Source organism: Cheilinus undulatus, linkage group 24, assembly GCF_018320785.1.
Source record: "Cheilinus undulatus linkage group 24, ASM1832078v1, whole genome shotgun sequence".
In the NCBI taxonomy this organism is placed as follows: Eukaryota; Metazoa; Chordata; class Actinopteri; order Labriformes; family Labridae; genus Cheilinus; species Cheilinus undulatus.
Genome location: NC_054888.1, coordinates 22,732,992 through 22,755,119, shown reverse-complemented (window position 1 = coordinate 22,755,119; position 22,128 = coordinate 22,732,992). Strand labels below are relative to the sequence as shown.

Genomic DNA, 22,128 nt, shown 5'->3' with positions numbered 1-22,128 from the left:
GATGTTTGATTTTTATGGATAATTCTTTGTCTTTTTGCATGCAGATGTCATGCATATCTACTGGATGGCAGCATCTGCTTGCAAAAAGTGACTGGAACCCTTAAACTCAGGGGTGTCAAACTCAATCACAGCAGGGCCGGATTCTGAATTTAGGTCTAATCTGAGAGCCTAAGGGTCAACATTTAACCAACGATATCTCATTTTCACCAGTGATGAATTATGGGAAAAAATCTCAAAAGCTGGAAATAATGTTTAAAGAGGCAAATATATGACGGTCAAAACTGAAGGTCAAAATATGAGATAAAGTCAAAATCATAAGTATTAAAGGTCAAAATATGAGATAAAAATCAAAAGTATGAGATTTTAAAAGGTCAAAATATGAGATAAACGTAAAAAATATGAGATTTAAAAGGTCAAAATATGAGATAAATGCCAAAATATGAGATTTAAAATGTCAAAATATGAGATAAAAGTCAAAAATATGAGATTTAAAAGGTCAAAATATGAGATAAAAGTCAAAATCAAGAGTTGATAAGGTCAAAATATGAGATAAAAATAAAACTAAAGAGTTGGTACGGTCAAAATATGAGATAAAGTCAAAATAATTAGTTTAAAAGGTCAAAATATGAGATAAAAGTCAAAAGTATTAGTTTAAAAGGTCAAAATATAAGATAAAAGTCAAACTCATTAGATTATAATGTCAAAATTTGAGATAAAATTCAAAATCATGAGTTTGAAATGTCATAATTCAAAATAGCAGTCAAATTCACGAGTTTAGAAGGTCAAAAAATTAGAAAAATTTTTAAATCCTGACTTTTGAAGGTCAAAATAAAAAGTCAAAAATTAGATAAAATTAAGAATCAAGAGTTTGAAATGGCAAAAATTTAAAAATTTAATTTTAAAATGTGAGTCAAAAATAGCAAAATATTGGATTAAAAGTAGGAGTTATGAGTTAAAAGTCAAAATAAAAGCTTAAATTCACAATCATGTGATTTTAAGGTAAGAAAGGGATAAAATTCTGAATCATGAATTTAAAATGGCAAAATATGATTTTAAATCTTAAATTGTCTTGAAAAAATATTGAATTAAAAGTAAGAGTTATGAGTTTGATGAAATAAAAAGTCAAAATCATAAATTCACATTGTAGTTGTGAAATGCAAAATCAAAAACATGAAATTAAAACAAAAATTAAAATATTTTCTTTTTCTCCATTCCTGACTTTATATATCATTTTCCCATTTTTATGACTTAATAAGGATATTTTAAATCATGAAGTTTAAATTGTCATTTTTATACTGGAGAGCTCATACTGGTGGACCAGTTGGAATAAAATATGATCTGATCCTACGGGCCGGGCAAAGCTGTTCCACGGGCCAGATTTGGCCCCCGAGCCTTGAGTTTGACACCCCTGATTTAACGGAATAATTAGTCGGGTTGTCCACTGATTTTTGGCCTTATAGAGTTTTTGTTGCTTTGAGTGTTTTCTGTTTATCCTCATCTTAAAACCAACAGTCCCCTTCTTTGCTTTATTCCATAAATCTGTAAACACATTTGTCTTTAAATCCTGTAGAAGCTTTAAATGTTTAAATAAGATATAAAATGAAGGGCATGTGATTTTGATGCTGATTTAAAACTGAATTTACTTGTAAAAGTGTCTGTTCTATAATTCAGTCTGTGTTTAATTTAAAGAACTTCAGTCTTCTGTAAGAATTATCTTTTGTTCTAAAGTTAATCAGATGTTTAAATCTCAAAGGTAGGAGTTTGGGCGGTGATCGCTTTGAGGCAAAGAGAGTTTTTGTTAGTTGGTGTGATTTATTGACTCAGGATTTCTCTGAATCATTGAAACAGTGTTAAAGTTGTTTATATTTATACGAGTTTGTCTGTCTCTCTGTGTTCAGCCTACATCGAGGACGTTGCACGATGTGTGGATCAGAGCAAGCGCCTCATCATCGTAATGACGCCCAGCTATGTGGTGAGGAGGGGGTGGAGTATCTTTGAGTTGGAGACGCGGCTGCGCAACATGCTGGTGACGGGCGAGATCAAAGTCATCCTCATCGAGTGCGCCGAGCTACGCGGCATCATGAACTACCAGGAAGTGGAGGCCCTCAAACACACCATCAAGATGCTGACGGTCATCAAGTGGCGCGGGCCGTCCAGCAACAAGCTCAACTCCAAGTTCTGGAAGCAGCTGCTCTACGAGATGCCCTTCAAGCGCATGGAGCCCCTCAGCATCTCCCATGAGCAGGTGCTGGACGTCAGCGAGCAGGGCCCCTTCGGCGAGCTGCAGACCGTCTCGGCCATCTCCATGGCGGCGGCCACCTCCACCGCCATGGCGACGGCACACCCGGACTTACGCTCCACCTTCCACAACTCTTGCCACACCCAGATGAGGCAGAAACACTATTACCGTAGCTACGACTACGACATGCCGCCTGGCGGCACTCTCCCGCCGCTGTCCTCCTTAGGCAACCAGCACACCTACTGCAACATCCCCATGACGCTCATCAACGGACAGCGGCCGCAGTCCAAGTCGCCGCGGCAGCAGAGCCTGGAGGAGGCCCACGGGAACAACGCTATGCTGCCACTGCTGCCCAGAGAGACCAGTATATCCAGCGTGATCTGGTGACAGAGGCGTGCAGGGTAGACTCTGGAGCTTAAAGATGTCCGTCACAGGGAGGACTCGCCACTGGCGGAGCTGAAGGGCACTCAAGTTACTCGCTGCTGTTGAATTTGCACCAGGAAACACCCCCGGGGACGGGACGGGAGGGGAGGGACGCGGGCGGCAGGCACACTGGACACATCGGTGGCAAATATTTTGTTTAGTTTCGGTCCAATAAGAGCTTTTATTCAAACTGAACAAAAAAAGAAACAAGGAGAACTCTTTTATATGCCTGTATAAACTCACGTAACACAAGCCAACACCGACGACAATTTACCCAGAGAGTCAAGGAATACAGGGTCCTGTACATACGGTTTTCTAATTCTTTGTAGCATCAGTGTTTGGGACTTGTTTATGTTTTAACATCAGTTTGGACTTTTGGTTTCTTTTCTTTCCGTTTGTACAAAAAGTGAAGCAATGGCCTGTGAGATGTTTTGGATAAACCGTTGTTACCTTTATCTTTCTTTGTGGGCTGGTGTAGTTTTTTCACAGGGAGGGGAGAAGATCCAGCCTTCAGAAGACGACTGAGTCCGTCCCAGGAGTTTCAGCTCCGGCCGGCTACTGTAAAGGGTTGAGAATCTGGACTCAACCAGATTATGCAAAACAAGGAGTCCGGAGAGCGGGAGAAGATTGATTTCCAAAATCGGGAAAGTGAAATCTGCAAAGAGGGGTATGAAGAATATGGTGCTAGGCTTCACATCTCTCTGTTTCTCACATGATAACATAAAAACAGCCTTGCTATTTACCTTAACAGATGAATATATCACCGAAAAATTAATTATGTGTATTATTTTATGAAAAAAGAAGAGTCTATTTTTGTAACGGAGGGATATTTGCTTAGAGACGTTATAACTATAAAGTTTCTGATAGAGGGGGTTGACATTACGTAATAAAAAATACTGTTTTGTTATGTGGAACTGCACAGCTCACAGAAATCGATAGGTCATTCACTAAATGTCTTACCCTTATATTGCAAGATTAAAAGATGTTTGTGTTTCATCATGATTTAAAAAAAGCAGTTTTGACATTTCAAACACCACACGGGTCGCGGCTCAGAGGGCTTTCCATGTTTCCTTGATTTAACTGTTGATTTAGCAGCGGCGCTATCGATGATGTCAGGAGGCTGTGAAGCATTTACTGTACCTGGACCAAACGAGGCCGTCCAATGACGGTCGCTGTTTGTTTCGCATCCCTCTCGTCAACACGCTCACGCGTTAATGAAGCGGGATGTCTGATGAGGATGTTCAGCCTGATAGGTCTCGCTGCAGAGCCGTCAAATCGTCAGCGTGGTAGGTGGCTTCAAAATAATACGGCTGAGGTAGCCCTGCAACCCCAGCTCTGTAAAACACATCTGTTTTAACCTACAAGGACCCGCAGGAACAGGTGTCACATGACCTTTAGATGTCCTGTTAACAACTACAGCTTTGTCTTGATTTGAACTCGTAAGTGAAACACGCCAAACATTCTGATGGAGTCATGTGACTGGCAAGGCCACTCATTAGGGGGAATAAAGGGGTCAGACAACCTGGGGCCCCATGAAGTTTATCTGTGATAACCATAATTTATATTTCCTAGATGTACAGTACTGTGCAGAAGTTTTAGGCATGTTCGGGCTGAAATTTGAGGCTGAAGTAAGGCGTGTAATGGAGAGCACACCCACCTGAGGGCCCCATTGGGCGGGAAGGAGGATTGACACGACCCAGGTCATGCTCTGGATGTCTTTGTACATTACCAAGGGCATGGGAAAATAATCTGATGAAAACAGAACAAAAACCACAGCTTAAGGGCAGAGTTATGGGTAGATGTGGCACTTAGATGTGGCGGTAGGAGGGTTGCCACAATCCCCTGGTTGTCATGTGTATGTTCTAAGCACCTGAAAACTGTTGGTGCCTATTATCAGGGGTGCAAAGGCCTGCACAAAAGAAATGCTATTAAGCCTGACCTTGGCTGCTGAGTGACACACGTACATGTCAAATGTGTCGACACTGACTCTGGCCGCCCTCCCTCCTCTCTTCAGCCCGGGGTTGTGGAACATCAGGACCTGTGAAGAACCGTTAGCGCTCTACATACTTAAAACTTCTGCACAGTACTGTATATATTTGAGGATATAAATGGGTTAAAAGTGGCAAATAAAAAGCTGCAAAAATTGTCAGATATAGAAAACAGGGTTAAATTGTGAAAAATAATAGAAAAGATGGAATAGATATTTAAAAAAGGTGGCAAAATTAGCACAAACAATGGTTAAAAGGGTTCAAGAAAGGTAAAAATTGGATAAATGTGGAAAAAATGGTTACAAAAATGCAACAGGGGGAAAATGGTGAAAAGTGCTTAAAAAGTGGAATAGTGAAAATGGAGCGAATGGGTTTAACAGGCAATTATAGGAAAGAAATTTTAAAAAGGTTTAAAATAGCCAGATAAACTTGTAAAAACAAGCTAAAATATGGCAAAAAATAGTTTAAAGTAGTTTAAAGTAGAATACAGATGCGAAAACATTTTAAAAATGCGATACAGAAATGCAGATAATGGGTGGAATATGGTCAAACGTAGTTGATAAAGTGGCAAAATGAAATGGTCCTAAATGGGTTCAAGAGACACAATTGGGGGAAAAAAATGCAGTAATAGGTAAAAATAGCCAAATAAACTCATAAAAACAAGTTTAAAAAATGGAAAAAATGAGTTGAAAGTGGAACAAATGGGCTCAGAGTAGAATACGGGTGCAGAAACATTTTAAAATTGAGAAAAATGGGAACAGTTTAAAAAGAAGGTCACAGAAATGCAAAAATGGATAGGAAATGGTGAAACATGATTGAAGTGTCAAACAGAAAATAGAACAATTTTTAAAAATCTGTTTCCACTTTGTCATGATGGGATATGGAGTGTAGATTAATGAGAATCAAAATAATTTTTTTCCGACTGTGGCATCAGGCTGCAACATAAGAAAAACTAAAAAAGTGAAGAGGTGTTTTTAACTTTTAAAGCCAATGGTTACACTTCTGTTCTGTGTGACTTTATCTTCTACATACTTCCGGCACATGTAAAAGGAAACATTTCATTATTGACTCGAAATCTGGCAAATACACTTGAGATTTGGTTTGCAGTGTAAAGGACATGGTTAACAGTAATGGGGCACCTCCTGTGTTGTATTTTGAAGCACTGAGCCACTGACTGAGCTGCCGGATTTGACACTGGTAAAGAGAACTAGCTGTTGAAAAAAAAACATCAAATAATGGCTGACTTGTTGATGAAGTGATGGCATTTTTATATAAAAAGTTTTAGCTGATATCACTTGTATCTTGGGTTATTTGTCCTCCTAACCTGTAGGCTTTTAGCTTTTCTTTCAAGTACACTTTTAATACTGATTAAGCCTGATCAGAGAGTATTTTGGATTAAAATTAACCCCAGGATAGTAGAAATGCTACTTAGACAAACTTAGACCAAAGCGAGCTACAAGGAACCATCCCCGTCTTTTCCTCCATCCTGACCGGTACGATCTCATCAAAACAAGAGCTATTCTCACACATCCGCTCAGACCTGTGAAGGCAGCCGGCGTACCTCCTGCAGCTGTGCCATATTATCTTTCAAAAACACTAACCTCATACTAAAATATCTGCAGCATCTCATCGTGTGGAGGTGTTTCGTTTAGTGCCATAAAATATGCAAAGTGTGGAACATGTAAACAATAAATGCTTTTGGTTTTTTTTGCCCTGTTTCTTCTTGTAATCTTCAGTTTTTGCTTTTCCATTTGACTTTGGGTGAAGATCTTTGGACAGACCTGGATTTTTCTCAGCCTTCAATATATATGTTACAGATTTGACCAATAAATATCAAGAACCAGGCCTTTACTCAATCAGCTGAGGTCGGACTATATGTTTGAAAAGTGATTGACTGTAATAGGGGCATCAGGGACGTTTCAAAACTTCCCAACAGGGAATCAAGATTGTTTGGTTCTTCTTGCCTCTTAGGATTTGTACCATGACATCTATTTGACCTTATAGACCAGCAGGGCTCTAAGCTGGTCCGCTGAGGAGACGAAATGTGTGGTAGCAATCTGCATCGACAGAATTCCAGGTGAAGCTGAGTAACGTGGGTTACGGTTAGGCTGATTTGCCAGAAAGCAAGGTTAGGTCTGTCTCTGAGCACTGCAGCAACTTGTTGAAAAAAAAGTTGATTGAAATCAGACTTTCGCTCATAAAATACACTTAATGGGACATTTACAGGCTCGTCAGGGTTGGACTGCGATTTAAGCTCTTTCTGACAAAAGCATCCCTGTCTTAAAGGAGCTCAGTGTTAGTTCACGCCGGACACGGTAGTCGTACACCCAGCTGTGATCAGCTGACAGCCTAATTATCCCTGATGCTGCTGCTTAACTTTCTCCACCCTAGCTACCTTCTTTATCGCATAAAACTTCACTTCCTCCACCCCAGCCTCCTCCTTTATAGCATAAAGCTTCACCTCCTCCATCCCAGCCTCCTCCTTTATAGCATAAAGCTTCACCTCCTCCACCCCAGCCTCCTCCTTTATAGCATAAAGCTTCACCTCCTCCACCCCAGCCTCCTCCTCTATAGCATAAAGCTTCACCTCCTCCACCCCAGCCTCCTCCTTTATAGCATAAAGCTTCACCTCCTCCACCCCAGCCTCCTCTTTTAAAGCATAAAGCTATTCCTCCTCCGTCCAAGTTTCCTCCTTTATAGTATAAAGCTTCGACTCCTCCACCCCAGCCTCCTCCTTTATAGCATAAAGCTTCACCTCCTCCACCCCAGCCTCCTCTTTTAAAGCATAAAGCTATTCCTCCTCCGTCCAAGTTTCCTCCTTTATAGTATAAAGCTTCGACTCCTCCACCCCAGCCTCCTCCTTTATAGCATAAAGCTTCACCTCCTCCACCCCAGCCTCCTCTTTTAAAGCATAAAGCTATTCCTCCTCCGTCCAAGTTTCCTCCTTTATAGCATAAAGCTTCGACTCCTCCACCCCAGCCTCCTCCTTTATAGCATAAAGCTTCACCTCTTCCATCCCAGCCTCCTCCTTTATAGCATAAAGCTTCACCTCCTCCACCCCAGCCTCCTCTTTTAAAGCATAAAGCTATTCCTCCTCCGTCCAAGTTTCCTCCTTTATAGCATAAAGCTTCACCTCCTCCACCCCAGCCTCCTCCTTTATAGCATAAAGCTTCACCTCCTCCATCTGTTGTTGATGAACAACCACAACAGTGAAAATAAGAGAAATGTTGGCAAGAAATAGCGAGCGTAGCTTGGAAGCTTGAGCCTCAAGCTATCATATCATGCATCAGAATGTTAGGACTGAAAAGTGCAGCAAATACAAATGTTTACACGATCTTTATCTGGCTGTAGTTTAGTCCGGCCCTTCTCACCATCTGCCATCTTGATTAATCTGCGTACTCTTTCAGCCTGATCTAATCGCTCCTTTCTGACACGTTGGCCATCCTAACAGGCAAAGAGATCATGTAGTCTGACCTCAGCTTTCAGCCTTTCCCCCCTGTATGAACATTAGACGGAGGAGTTTGTTGTGCTCTCTGATATGGCATTGTGTAAATATAATCAGAAACAATAAAGAGAAAAAGATGAAGACAATCGAGCCATACTCATGAAACCAGTGGTCATTATTCACAAAGCCTGTCAAAGTCACTGGAGTTTGGCTGCTTTGGGAGGCTGTGTGAATACAAACATTTTCTAACTATCGAGGGCGACACATTTTAGTTTCATGATGAATCCTGGTGACGTCGATGATGATGAAGATGATGAATAACAATGACAATATATAGCACAGAATTATTCCAGGCACTTTCACGACTCTTGAGACGACGTCTCTCCTGTTTCTGATTTATTTTCTATTATGTATCTGCAATGTTCATTAAAAGAGATACTGTTATTATTAATAAAACCACATTTACGGTACTGTGATTCCTCTGTCTTGTGTGTGCTGTGAGTATGTTTGTAGAAAAACGCCACCCTTCTCACTTTGTTTATGGAGCGGCCGTATAGATTGCTGACGATGCCTGGATCTGTTATTCTGGCGTGGAGCCGATGCAGCCGCCATAACTCTGCCGTCTCCCGTAAAAACCTTGAAACAACAATCAATACTTCTCCTTATTCCACTCCGACTGAATCAGCCCGGCCTCATTTCAGAATAAAACTAAATCAGGGGAGTCGATGCATGGAGAAACACTTGAAAAACAACCATGTTGTGATTGTTGTTTGACCTTAGTGCACTTCTGCACAATAACAGCGGCACTAATCCATCTCTGAGGAAAGACTCCGGCTTGTTTAGCGTAAAATATTGAAGCTAAACAATAATGCTTTTGTATTATATGATATCTTGGATCCCTTTAAACTGTCTGTTTCGCAGAGTGAAAATGACGATTCAGAGGCTCTACAGTCGGAAATACTCGACGACAGGCAAGTTTGCCAAGTTAAACTGTCACATCTTTTCTTCCTTCTCTGCTGAGAGCCACATAAACAGTTCTTCTTCTTCATTTCTCTCCTCCTGCCTCGTAGCATTCAGCCCACAGTGAAGCCACTGACTTTTTTTGCTGTGATCAAAGAAACAGTATTGGAAGAAGAAAAAACAGAAGGCGCACAGGGAGGTATCTTAAAATGCTGCCAGATTGTGTTAATTAGCCTCCTCTTATAGGATGAGATGTTGGTCACACTTTAGTCAGAAAATTAGAGGAAAATAAAAGTTCCCTCTTAGATGCATCAAATGTAAATTAAAGATGAAAGCCTTGAATGTGCAAAAAAAAAACATGATGCAATGCAAAGTATGGCTGTTCAGTCAAATTAATTCATAATGTAGAGAACTAGCATGTGTGTGCTGTTGCAGATATGAGCCAAGACAGAGGAGACCAATGCTCCAAGGTGAGTGTGTTTTAACTGTTTCCACGTCTTCAGAATTGAAGGTGGACTGCCATGTGCACCTCACAGCAGGAGGCTATCCCTGCAGACCGAAGGTCACAGAAGGCGAGACGTGATGTAAGAAGAACCGCATGGAAAGGCCGGATCCTGCTACATGAACTTAGACAGACTTTGACCCAGTTGTGTCGTCGCAGCCTATCATCAAACATCAGCGCTAGATATGAGCATCAGGAGCAAAACACACTCTTGTAGTGTGGCAAAGATGCATCAAGGAAACCCCACAAAAAACAACATTAAACATACAGTGCCTGTAAAAATGCCTACCCCCTTGGAAGGTTCAACCTTTCAATGAGTTTATAAATCAATCATGGTCGACATAATTAGATTTTTTTTACAAAGAAAAACTCAATGTCAAATGAAAGTATTGCTAATAAGTAATGCTCTCCTCCCAAGCTGTCATTCTCCTGCAGACTGAATAAGATTTTCTTATAGTCATTTATTTTACTCTCTACCTTTACAAGACTTCCAGGGTTGGTTGCTGAGAAGCATCCCCACAGCATGATGCTGCCACCACCGTGCTTCACAGTGGTGAAGTGGCACTGTCCTAAAACTTTTTGTGCATATGGCCAATATTTGCAGGTGATATATTGGTTGTGTTATATATAGATATTAAATTCAAACCTTCTAGGGCCGGCTGCCTAAAAGCGACCCCACAGCATGATGCTGCCACCACCGTGCTTCACAGTGGGGATGATTTCTGAATAGACAAAATAATATTGTCCTCCAGGATTGTCCTATACTTTAGCGCATTAATTTTACCATCTACCTTAACAAGCCTTCCATGGCTGGCTGCCTTGAAGCATCCCCATAGCATGATGCTGCCACCACTGTGCTTCAAAGTGGGGGTGGTGTGTTTGTGCTTATGTGCACTTTTTGGTGTCTTATCTGTTGGCCAAAAACACACCATTTTGGTCTCATCAGACCAAAGAACTTTCTTCCTCTTGATCATGGAGTCTCCCACATGCCTTTTGGTGAACTCTAGTTCAAATTGAATCTGAGTTTTCTCCAACAGTGGCTTTCTCGTCCCATAAAGCTCTGACTGGTGAAGAGGTGTTGTCTGCAGAGTCTCTCCCATCTCAGCTGCTGAAGCTTGAAACTCCTTCATAGAAGTCATAGGTGTCTTGGTGGCCTCTCTCACTAGTCTCCTTCTCGCACGTTCACTCAGTTTGTGAGGACGGCCTGATCTAGGCAGATTTACACATGTGCCATATCCCTCCCATTTCTTGATGATGGATTTAACTGAACTCTAGGGGACGTTCAGGTCCTTGGAAAAAATTTTGCTTCCATTCCCTGACTTAAACATTTCAATAACATTTTCTCTGAGTTGCTTTGAGTGTTCTTTTGACCTCATGGTGTAATGGTAGCCAGTAATACTGATTAACCACCCAGCCATGATCGGCTGACAGCCAGCTGATCTGCCCAACTCCTGCAGCCAATCACTGCTCTTTCTCTCAACACAGCGGTGTATTTAAATACTTCTCAGTAAGCCCTGCTTGCATTGATGCTGCTGATGCTTAACCTCCTCCACCCCAGCTACCTCCTTTATGCACCCTCAGTATGGATTGTCATAAATGTATCTATGTATGTATCTATATGGTGGTTTTAGACCTGAAAAGTCAAAGATGGCTGCCTATTCTGAGCAGAGCCAAGTAAATCAGTTTCATTTTCCTTTTTATGAGAGTGGTTTTGATTGAACTTCCAGTATAAATAATGTAATTTTAACCATCTTTTTGTTGCAGGTTTGCACTCTTTATGATCCCATTGTAGTTTCTGTCTAAAAAACATCTTATATGTCTATGCTATGTCTTCATTTGTTTGTGTCTTAGAATATATTTGGTGCAATAAGACTTGAACTACACAGAGCAGCAGAGTGAACCCTCCACAATGCAGCAGCAACGTATAGATATTTTTTCCCACAGGTGAAAGGAGCCATAAAGATGAGTCAGACTGCCTCTCCTGCAGCTGAGCAGCTACATCCTGGTACACCTTGTACAGAAGCAGAGAAAGCATGATGCTCAGTCATGGATGTCTCGTTTTTCTCCCATCATGCCTCCAACATGAAGCTCCATTCCAGTAATCTGTGCCCATGTGAACATAGAAAGCTTCCAGATGTTTTCATCTCAGCTGACATGTTGCCATATGGTGCGTGATTGTGTGTCTCTGGAAAAGAGGAGGAGGAGTGGGGGTTTCTAAGCTTTGGCACTTTTCCCCCAAATGAAATCATTTGCACTTCATTACAGTGTCACGGCGTAATAAGCTCCCTGAACAAAAGCATGCGACGCGGGGGAAGAGTGGAGGCATTTCGCTGCAGAAAGAGCACATCAGGCTAACGTGCACAGATGTTTTGTATCCTCCACTCCTGCCTACACAGAGACTCTCACTGCTGAGGAGTATTACTCACTCTGGCAGGTATACCATGCCCCTCCGTGTCCCACAGGGCCTTGTTACTCGGGAGCTCTGTGCCCCGTGTGACATGTCTTCCACTCGAAGAACCAGGCCAATTGTCTGTGCATGGAGAGGTGGCGGGATGTGAGAGCTGAGAGCATTCTGAGTGTGGATGCAGGCAGCTGTTAACCCAGTTTTGGAGTAATTCTGAACTCACCATGGTGCAGGACGACATAATTGCCTCTGCATGCTGCGTGTGAGGAAGATGCACGTCATGGATCACTTCCCAAGCCCTTCAGTTTACTTATGCTTCCTGCAAGAGCGACTCAGGCTTCATTATTTCACAATAGTCTCCATGTCTGTGCATGCAGGTTGGGTATTGATTAAACTGCTGCTCGCTTATCAAACGCCTCAACTGAATGAATGAAATCACATTATAAAAATAAAACTGAATCTGAGCAGCAGCCTTCCTCCTAAGGAGAAACTGGCAAAGGCAGTTAATTTTAAGAGAAACGCTGTCATCTGCTGGATGGACTTCACCCTGCACCTCTTCCCACTCACTCCCTGCAATGCATGCTGGGAGAGAGGAACCCAATCTGGGCCATTATGGTGAAAGTGAGGTGACGGGTAGATCATTCAGTCATGATAAAAATCACTCTAAATTGCCCTCGATGAAATCTTTTTGCCATCCGCAGCCTATAATTGTGATGAATGGAGGTCTGTGTGTTTCCCTTTAAGGCTGCCGGCAGATAAACTGCTGCTGTTACTTATGCAGCTCCTTTTATTACTCCCAAACAAGCAATGATTTCTGATGATTTGAGTCCCTGACTAACAGACCAAACACTGGGTGAATTTATAATGAAGAATGTGCCACGCTTAAGTCAGTTTGCAGAGGTATTTTGTGGAGAGATAAAATAGATATCACTCTAAATTACAGCCATGAAACAGTCATGTCACTCGTGAATTTAGGGCATTTTGAGCAAACACGCTCTTCCTCAGAACTGGAAATGTATTTTGGGGATTTCATCTTGAATATATTTAATGTATTTATAATCCAACACAGTTAGGTACCAAAAATAGAAATATACAGTATTCATATGACATCTTATAAAAGCTTTGATTTAACAGTAGCGTGCAATACAACTAAAAATCAATGCAATTCTAAACAATTTAAATTAATTAGACATAAATATGAACTGCAGTACTCTTTTTGACCAGCAGACGGTGCAATCTGATGTCCAATCTGACCTTTTATTTTAAATTTAATTGATCATTTTTTTCATTTGAAGACAAGAATATCTACAACAATATACTGCATGGCATTTCAGACATAATTTAAATCATGAATGCAGCACACAAAAAAACAACATAAGCAATAAAAACATATTAAACTAGATGAAGTGCAAAAATGCAATTTCAGCTGAAATTGTGTGGGAATGCTGAGAGCTCAATTGTGGAAGAACTGCTGAAAATAGCTAAAAGCACAAAAATAGCTAAAAATAGCATAAAATGGCATAAAAATAGCTGAAAATGGCATTCAGTAGCTCAGAGAAGGATCAAAATAGCTAAAAGTAGCCTGAAAAAGCTAAAAATAGTCTAAAAATAGCTGAAAGTAGCCTCAAAATAGCATAAAAATAGCTGATTTTGGCCTAAAAGTAGCTGAAAATTGTATTTAATGGCTGAAAAAGCATAGAAATAGCTGAAAATAACCTAAAAATAGCTGAAAGTAGCATGAAATGGCATAAAAGTAGCTGAAAATGACATTTAATAGCTCAAAAAAGGATCTAAATAGCTGAAAGTAGCCTAAAAAAGCTGAAAATAACCTAAAAATCGCTTAAAGTAGCCTTTAAATTGCATAAAAATAGCTGATTTGGCCTAAAAGTAGCTGAAAAAGCATAGAATTAGCTGAAAATAGCCATATTTTAAAAATTATGAAAGTTAGAAATGATAAAATTCATAGCAGTCGAATGACAAAGAAACTGAATTTTTAAAAGTTTAAACGGTGTCTGAAGAATCCTTCTTATAGAGAATTTGGCTTCATCCATTTAAAATTTGAAAACCACATTTATATCGTGTGTTGAATATATTTTGTTTCATATCTAGTTTTTAGGACTTTCATAGCGTTAATAAGCGCTGGTGCACAGCTAATACAAGTTGTATTTTATAAGCATACTTCATCATCTCATATAGTTTAAGTTTGTTTACATTTTTGTGGATGTATCAAAATGTGAGATAAAATACTTGTAAGTATGTTTGCTACTTTATAAGAAAAAATGAAACTCCACTCAGATACCTGCAGTGTTACCCTCCTGATCACCCAGTCCGCTAGGTGGCGGTATTGCACCTTTAAGCGGGTGTCCCGACCGCCAGTCAAACCAAACGAAGAACGAAAACTTGGCGCAAGGTGTGTTCGCAAGGAACTGTGGGTAGAGTAAGGTGAAATGTTTACATGTTTTGTCAACAGTTCAGTTCGGGTCTTCCTCTGATACTGTGGATTATTTGGATTAATATGAACTCAGGTAAGAAGCTCTAACGCTTTATTTCATGGTTTAATGATTTTCTTCTGCTGTTCGCTCAGTTTAAACTCAAACAAAACTGGTCTGTGAGGAGAGTTTGGCGTTTCTCATCAAAGTTGACTAAATATTAATGTTCAGCAACTATGAAAAACTTTAGGAAGAGTTACTCCTGTAGTGTGTTGTCCTAAAGAGTTGACTTTGATAGTTTTAAACTAGTTTTCTGCTTATTTAGAGAAAACACGTGGAACAGCTAGCTTAGGAGACGCTCTTAATTAGCGGAAGTACGTCAGGTGTGTTTACCACATAGCCGCTAGCTTCCATTGGAGAGAATGCGTCACATGGGCGCCATATGCAGAGGGGGGAGTCGCGGCTGCAAGTCAATGACGTCAGAGGTCCGTCCACCACGAAAACGCTCCAAACTCAGTGAAAAATGAACCGATTTTTAAGCCGTTTGTTTTGTTAGAGGCGTCAGACGTTCATTTATGATCCAGGATACCTGATCCAATGTAAAAACCGATTTTCATACCAAAATTTTTCAGTTAATGGAAGGTTTCATTTACTTGAGAAAATACGAAGGTAATTTATTCTCGGTTAACGAGATAGTAGTTTTGGAATTACACAAAAATAAACTAACAAATAAAATATAGAAAGGGAAAAGAGAGGGAAGCATCACAGAGGGGGCCGGATTCTGAATTATGGTCTGACCTGAGGGCCTAACAGGGTCCACATTAAACCAAACTGCCAACCACATTTTCACCAGTAATAAATTATGGGGGGAAAATTAGCACTGATGAAAAATGATTTTGAGATTTAAGAAGTCAAAATGATAAGTTACAAGGCATAAAATCTGAAATAAAAAGTTAAACTTAGTAGTTTGGAAGGTCAAAACACAAAATAAGATGTTAAAATAATGCTTTAAAAGGCAAATATATATATATAAAAAAGAAAGTTACAGTCATGTTTTTTAAGGCAAAGATATGACTTACAAGTTAAAATGGTGTACCTAAAATGTCAAAATATGAGATAAAGGTTAAAATCATCATAAGGACAGGTCAAAATATTAGATAAAATGCCAGAGTTATAAATTGAAAAGGTCAAATATGAGACACAAAGTCAAAATAATAGATTGAAAAAGCTAAAATTGTAAGATAAAGTCAAAATTATAAGTTGAAAAGGTTGAAATATGAGACAAAAATCCAAATAATAAATAAAAAGGTTAAAATACGAGCTAAAAAGTCGAATAATAAATTGAAACGGCAAAATTTGAGACAGAAAGACTAATTGATGAATTGAAAAAGCTACAATTATGAGATAAAGTCAAATCATAAGTTCAAAAGGTTGAAATATGAGACAAAAATCTAAATAATAAATTGAAAATGGTCAAAATATGAGATAAAAAGTTTGAAATAATAAATTGAAAAGGTTAAAATATTAGATAAAAAGTCAAAATAATAAATACTAAAAGCTAAAATTATTAGATAAAGTTAAAACTATAAGTTGAAAAGGTTAAAATATGAGACAAAAAGTCAGAATCATAAATGTAAAAGTTCAAAATATGAAATAAAAGCCCAAATAATCAATTGAGGTCATAATTGTGCCATGCAAAATTGAAAATATGAAATGAAAACACAAATTAATTATTTTTCCACGTTTCCTTTTGTCTAATTTTATTTTCTCTTTGTTATTATTATTTTACATTTTTATGACTGAAGGATATTTGATATCATCGAGGTTCTGTTTACATTTTTATACTGGAGGAAATCTTGTATTTTAGGGCTAGTTAAAATAAGAGTATGATAAGATTTTGTGGGCCGGGCGTAACTGTACCACCGGCCAGATTTGGCCCCCAGGCCTTGAGTTTGACACCCCTGATCTAGTACATTGATCTGATCCTGGAAAAACGTTATTTTTATTAAGATAAATACAGTGTACTTATTAAAGGGTGAGATTCATAGATATCTACATTTATTATAGAGTGTGTTTATATACACAGCATCAGTCTGTATTTCATGCCTAAACCCTCTGGCTGTGTGAGACATGATTTCCTGCACTAAAAGCAAACTGCAGTAATCAGAGATGAGCTTTAGCTGCTCGAGCTAAAAGCTAGACTTAAATTTGTGTTGCAGAGATGGCGACCCTGCTCTCCATATTCACTGCAGAATAATGAAGTTGGTGTCTTTTACCAGACTTTAAGAGGAGAGCCGGCAGCCTTGAGGAGAGATTGAAAAGCTTTCAGTGAAAAAAGTCTCAGCATTATCCAACGGTCAGTGTGGTTAAAGTGCTGCGCTGTGTGGTATCTCTGTAAAGTTTGGTAACCTCTGAGGGAGTCAGGCTTTATTTATGAGGAAACAACAGCCTGTCAGCAGTGAAATATTTCTCATTTAGCCAAAAACATGACCGTTCTCACAATTCAGTTATAATTATGATAGCTTTGATTTGATTTGATTCCATATCTGATGCAAAGTCCGCTGGGTGCCAAGGAAGGACTAGAGTCCATACTGATGTGTTTGATTCCTACTAGTATGCATCAAAGATAAAGATCTGGTAGTGACGACTCTGCATGTCTCACTTATTCAGTTTAAATTGCAAATTCATGTTCAAAATAAACACATCAAACTACTGATTTTCTCACTAAATCTGAATAAAAGTTAAACATTTGTGCTTATTGTGCCAACATTTGACCTCTTTGACCCCCTCTGATGTGCACTTTTATCATTTAGAAGAACTCTGAATGACTTCATCTTGTAGCTCAAACAAAGCTGGAGTCTAAGTGGGCATCATGGGAGGTGATTCAGCACCAAGTGTTAATTCTCATTATGAACACTCAGTGTCCCGCCACATCAGGAGGGATTATCTGCAATATCGTTTCATGTACTCTAATTCAGGCTGATATTTCCCAGGTAACGGCGTCCTCGCACACCTGGGAGCAGAGAGGAAGGAGCTCAGCGCCGGCTCCTGACGCTTTTAATGAAACGAGCCCTCCAAGGAAACCCCCGTGAGCCGAGACGTATTTACTGGAGCCGTCCCAGCAGAGACGGAGCCCAAATCACCGGTGTGTTACACGGTACCTCACAGAACAGCTGCTTTAATTGACAACACTGACTTCTGTTTTAGTGCGGTTGAGTTCAGCTTCAGCATTTTCAACATCAAGAAGGAAACGGGAAAGCTGTGAGGCATTTTTCTGACAACAGGACAGTGATAATGATGCCTGTTTGTCAAGTGTTGAAGGAGCTTTAAGTGTCATTTTACCACTGAGGTAGGGATGTACACATGGACACATTTTTTTTTTTTTTTAGCTGAATGGCAATATTTAGTTTATATCTCTCTGTTTTTTTTAACAGTACCAGAATCATAAACTTTAACATGATTCTAGAAAAATCAAAACATATTGACATGTTTGCTTCCAAGCAACAAAAACAGTTGGTTGAGTGTTTCAGTTAAAAAAAGCTGCTGACAAACCTGTCTATATTGCACAAAAACACTGCAGACTATTTCACATAATAAAATTATGAAAGTTTTACATTTTTACTACCATGTGCTTTAAGAGGAGTAAAGCTCTTAAGTAAAAGCTGCTAAGTGCAAAAAATGTACTTTTTACTGTGTAACTACATAACTATAATTTAAAGATTTTAACCCTTTGAATGCCAGTTTTTTGTCGTGATGCTAACTTGTTTGTTGATTTAACCTTCCGAACCCTGAGCCTATTTTTTTAGGCTTCTGCTCGAAAATTGCATACCCATAATAAAATGGGTATATCTCTGCAACCACAAGGTCTATTTGAATATTTTTGGTGTCATAGTAAAGGAGTTTTTATGTCCTTTTTTTAGAAAAAGAGAAATTTTACAACTCTATAGTTGGAAAAGTGATTTCTGTTTTTGTAATTCTTTGTCCTCTATCTCTCTGATACTTTGGTGTAGACTGCTTTGGCATATATCATCAGAATCTGTAGAGTCTCTGCTTTCATCTGAGGTGTCGATCGTGGGTTCTGCATGAAGTGTCGTAGCGGTAGAGCTGGAAATATGGCGAGTGGGTTGACACAGCGGAGTTGTACGGAGTTTGATATGTTGTAATTCATTTAGCTGTGATTTGAGTTGTGTTTGGGCCATGTAAAAAAAGTTTATGTAGTCTTGTAGCCCAGGTTCAGCTGTCACTATATTCTTTTGTGATTAGTGCATTAATAATAATAATAATATCTTGAATTTATATAGCGCCTTTCAAGAAACCCATTATTTCACACTGTTTGCCAGCGCCTCTCAAAGTCCCCCAATTGGGGGACCTCCGGGTTTAAGAGGTTTTTAACAAAAAAAAAATACTTTCAATATACCACAAGACATTTTTAGTTGAATTATTACAGCTGGGATATGCCAGTGATCAGCAGCAACATTGATTTTTATACGTCATAATTTTCTGTGCAATGTCAATGTCATTAATTTTAAAGATTTTAACCCTTTAGTCATGATGCCACCATGTTTTTCTATTTAAAAAAACAAAGATGAATTATTTTCAATTTGACACATAAAAAGTAAATATTTTACATATTTCAATGAATAGCAGCAACATCGATTTTTCTGCATTTAGATTTTTTTTGCATGTTCAGCGTGTTTTTTCTCCACATGCCAAATATGGTCAAAATGGCGCCATCTGGTGGAGAGTTGTAAAAATAATCAATTCCAAGGTAAAGCCCAGATTGACACCCAGAAATACTAAAATGCATGTTTGCATGCATGTTGAATGGGTTTCAATGGGGCATTTTTGGCTCTTAACAGCTTGAGTGTAACTTTTGCTTGTAAACAGTGTATTTTAGACTTACTGTAGGAGCTGAGCTGGAGATAGCGAGAGCAAATAAAAATACACAATCTTGCCAAAATATATGACATAAACATAAACAACCCAAAATAAAAAAAAGAACAAATGTGTTGTTTTTTTTTTGAGTCTCTGGCTCAGTCTCTAGAAAATAACAGGCATTATTCAAACTGAGGTTAACTCTGCACACTTGCCTTTAATGAGAAGTGAAAGTTTAAGAAAACAGGAGAAAGGAGGAGTCAGGAAAATAGGATCTCGTTTTTAAAAGTCATTGTCAGCCTCATGTAAACTTTAATTTGTTATAATGGCTGATCAGTGTCCAGAAAAAGTCCTGCAGCAGCAGCAGAGTTTAAAACGTACAAACCGATGAGCAATCTGACTTTAAATAACAAGCTCATGCTCCAAGCATCGTCTCTCAGACTACTGCTCATAAAACAGAGTCAGCACGTGTGCGTCCACGCTGCTCGTGCCCAGTGAGGGTCTGAAGATCAGCCCCGACACCGCCTCCGTGTCCATGGACCTCAGCACGCCCAGCGCCGCCCGCAGCCTCTTGAAGCGGGACGTCGTGTTCCCCCGGTGCACCGTCCTCACGTGCTCGTACAGCGCGCGCTCCGCCTCTCTCTGGAGCGCCCTGACGTAGTCTCGACACTCCAGCTCCACCACTGAACCAGGAAGCAGAACAAAACCACCGTTATGTCAGACCAGTACAGGTTGGGCTAGGTTGCACAAATATGGTGGCGACATTTGGCACAGAGTCCTTACTTCCTGCCTGCTCCGGCAAAAGTTGGTGATGTATTTGTACAACGGAGACATTTTGCAGCAGTTTGTCTACATTTCTTGCACATTAAATATTGGAATATGGTGTAGAAACAATGTGTCAAACTTATTTGTGTGAAAACATTTCAATCGTAGATCTTAAAAACTGGATTTATTGCCCAGCCCTAGCAGACGGAGCTTTTACGCACGTGAGTTACGCCTCGTCTGCTAAGTAAACTTAGCCAGCTTAGCTAAACAAACCAAAGACTGAACTTTCTGGACTGTTGTCAGTGTGCCGGGGAGTCTTTTACCCGGGTTAAACAGCACCGCGCCCTTCAGGAGCGCGTACTCCCGGACGCTGATCCGCAGCCCTCTGCACCTCTCCACGAACATCCGGATCCCCTCCGCGTCTCCCGCCGGCACCCCCGGCTCCTGAAACCTGTTCGCGCTGTGTGTCAGGATCTTGTGCAGCAGACTCGGCTGCTGGGTCTCCACCGTGTCCAAGTCCACGCAGTCCTGCGCCATCCCCAGGAGCAGCAGCGGCGCCCAGCTGCTGCGCACCAGCCGGAGCTGATCTCCCGCCGGTAAACCGCGGAAACACGGAACATGTTTGACGAACCGGAATGTTTTCACGAGCACCTCCGAGGCTGCTTTGAAGACTGAGTGAGGAGCTCTGATGGAGACCAGTTTGGTCCTGGGTGAGCAGGAGCAGGGCTGTTTGAGTCTGCGTGGACTCTCAGAGTCTCTGTTGAGCAGGCTGAAGAGGATGCTGCTCCGCGCCGCGTGCTGATGAGACCACATCACGCTCCTCTGCCTCTGTGATTAGCATTATCATTAGATTTATAAACCAGCCCGCCTTAGATGCATCCAAACATATACTTCCGGTCAGTAGTTTCACAATAAAAGCATAGGGAACCTGCCACAGCAGCTTTTAAAAGAACTCCATCACGAATGAATCTATTTCTCTCGATATCTTTAATACTTTTTTTAAATTCCCCAAAGAGGAAGCATAGCATACATGCATAGTTTACGGGGATAAATAAAAGTGGATTTTTGTTGATATGCAGTATGTCGACTTTTACTAAACTAATTCAGCCAAAACTCATAAGAACAGCTAAGACTAAGATCAACATTTCCCTGTGATCACAGGTTTGTTTTAGGAGAAGAAGGCCCCTAAATATGCATTTTAATTTTCTAATACCACGACAGGCAGAGGAGTCTGGTTCTTTTTAGTGATCTGGGTCATTTTGCTTGGTAATAGGACACATTTAGACCAGTGGATCTCAACCTTTTCAGCACACGACCCCCAAAATAAAGGTGCCAGAGACCGGGGACCCCCCACTGTACCTGAACACAGCCATGCACATTCAAGAATAGTCCTGTGGAGACAAGGCTGCCCATTAGGTGGAACAATGAGAGGCCAGCACAATCATGGTCCATTGTAAGTTAAGCTGCGGTATCTAAAATTATAATAATAATAGTATATAATAATAATACTTGTTCAATACGCTGCAGCCAGACGACTTACCAAGTTTTCAAAAAGGTCACACATCACACCAATGCTGTGTTCTCTCCACTGGCTCTCCATTTTAAGATTCTTGTGTTTACTTTTAAAGCCCTGCATGGTCGGGCACCAGCCTACATTATGGAGCTCTTAAAACCTTACAATCCCAGCAGGACTCTTCGGTCCTCTGATCAGGGTCTGCTGGTTGTTCCACACTCCAGACTAAAAACTAAAGGTGACTGTGCATTTAAGGTCATTGCTCCAACTCTTTGGAACGCTTTTCCATTGGATTAAGATCAGGAGGAACAGCTGATTCCTTTAAAAAGCAACTTAAGACCCACTTGTTTGGTCTGGCCTTTACTTAATCTGTTTTGTGTACTGTTTATTCTCTTATTTTACCTTTGCATTAGTTGCTTGTGTTTCTTTATCTCTTTGTAAAGCACTTTGTCACCTTGCTGTTCTTGAAAGGCACTATATAAATAAACTTATTACTGTCATTTTTATTATTATAACCACTCTTATCAAAGAAACACATATCTTTTTAATTCATGTAGTAAGTAGCCCTCTTAAAGATGTAAATCC

The 22,128-nt window shown here is 40.1% G+C and overlaps 2 protein-coding genes across 6 annotated transcripts in view; one reads left to right on the top strand and one right to left on the bottom strand.

Annotated features, from left to right (window-relative positions):
- LOC121506478 (interleukin-1 receptor accessory protein-like 1) overlaps positions 1-4,318 on the top strand; it is a 555,282-nt gene extending 550,964 nt beyond the window's left edge. For all 5 annotated transcript variants that reach the window (XM_041782309.1, XM_041782312.1, XM_041782308.1 and 2 more), the window contains one exon: positions 1,899-4,318. In XM_041782309.1, coding sequence (XP_041638243.1) covers positions 1,899-2,626 — 728 coding nt within the window. In that variant the 3' untranslated portion in view covers positions 2,627-4,318. The remainder of the gene's footprint in view (positions 1-1,898) is intronic.
- Positions 4,319-19,706: 15,388 nt separating this feature from the next.
- On the bottom strand, positions 19,707-20,843 carry LOC121505979 (nuclear receptor subfamily 0 group B member 1-like). The gene is made up of 2 exons (XM_041781438.1): positions 20,354-20,843; positions 19,707-19,948 (listed from the first exon to the last, which is right to left on the bottom strand). The coding sequence occupies exons 1-2, from the start codon at positions 20,841-20,843 to the stop codon at positions 19,707-19,709; spliced, it is 732 nt and encodes a 243-aa protein (XP_041637372.1).
- Between the last annotated feature and the right edge of the window lie 1,285 nt (positions 20,844-22,128).

Excerpts from the sequence above, each read along its gene's own strand:
- LOC121505979 (XM_041781438.1), bottom strand. The coding sequence starts at position 20,843 with ATGTGGTCTCATCAGCACGCGGCGCGGAGCAGCATCCTCTTCAGCCTG. Across the intron at positions 19,949-20,353 it reads CGCGGTGCTGTTTAACCCGG|TGGTGGAGCTGGAGTGTCGA; the intron begins GTAAAAGACTCC and ends TTCCTGGTTCAG.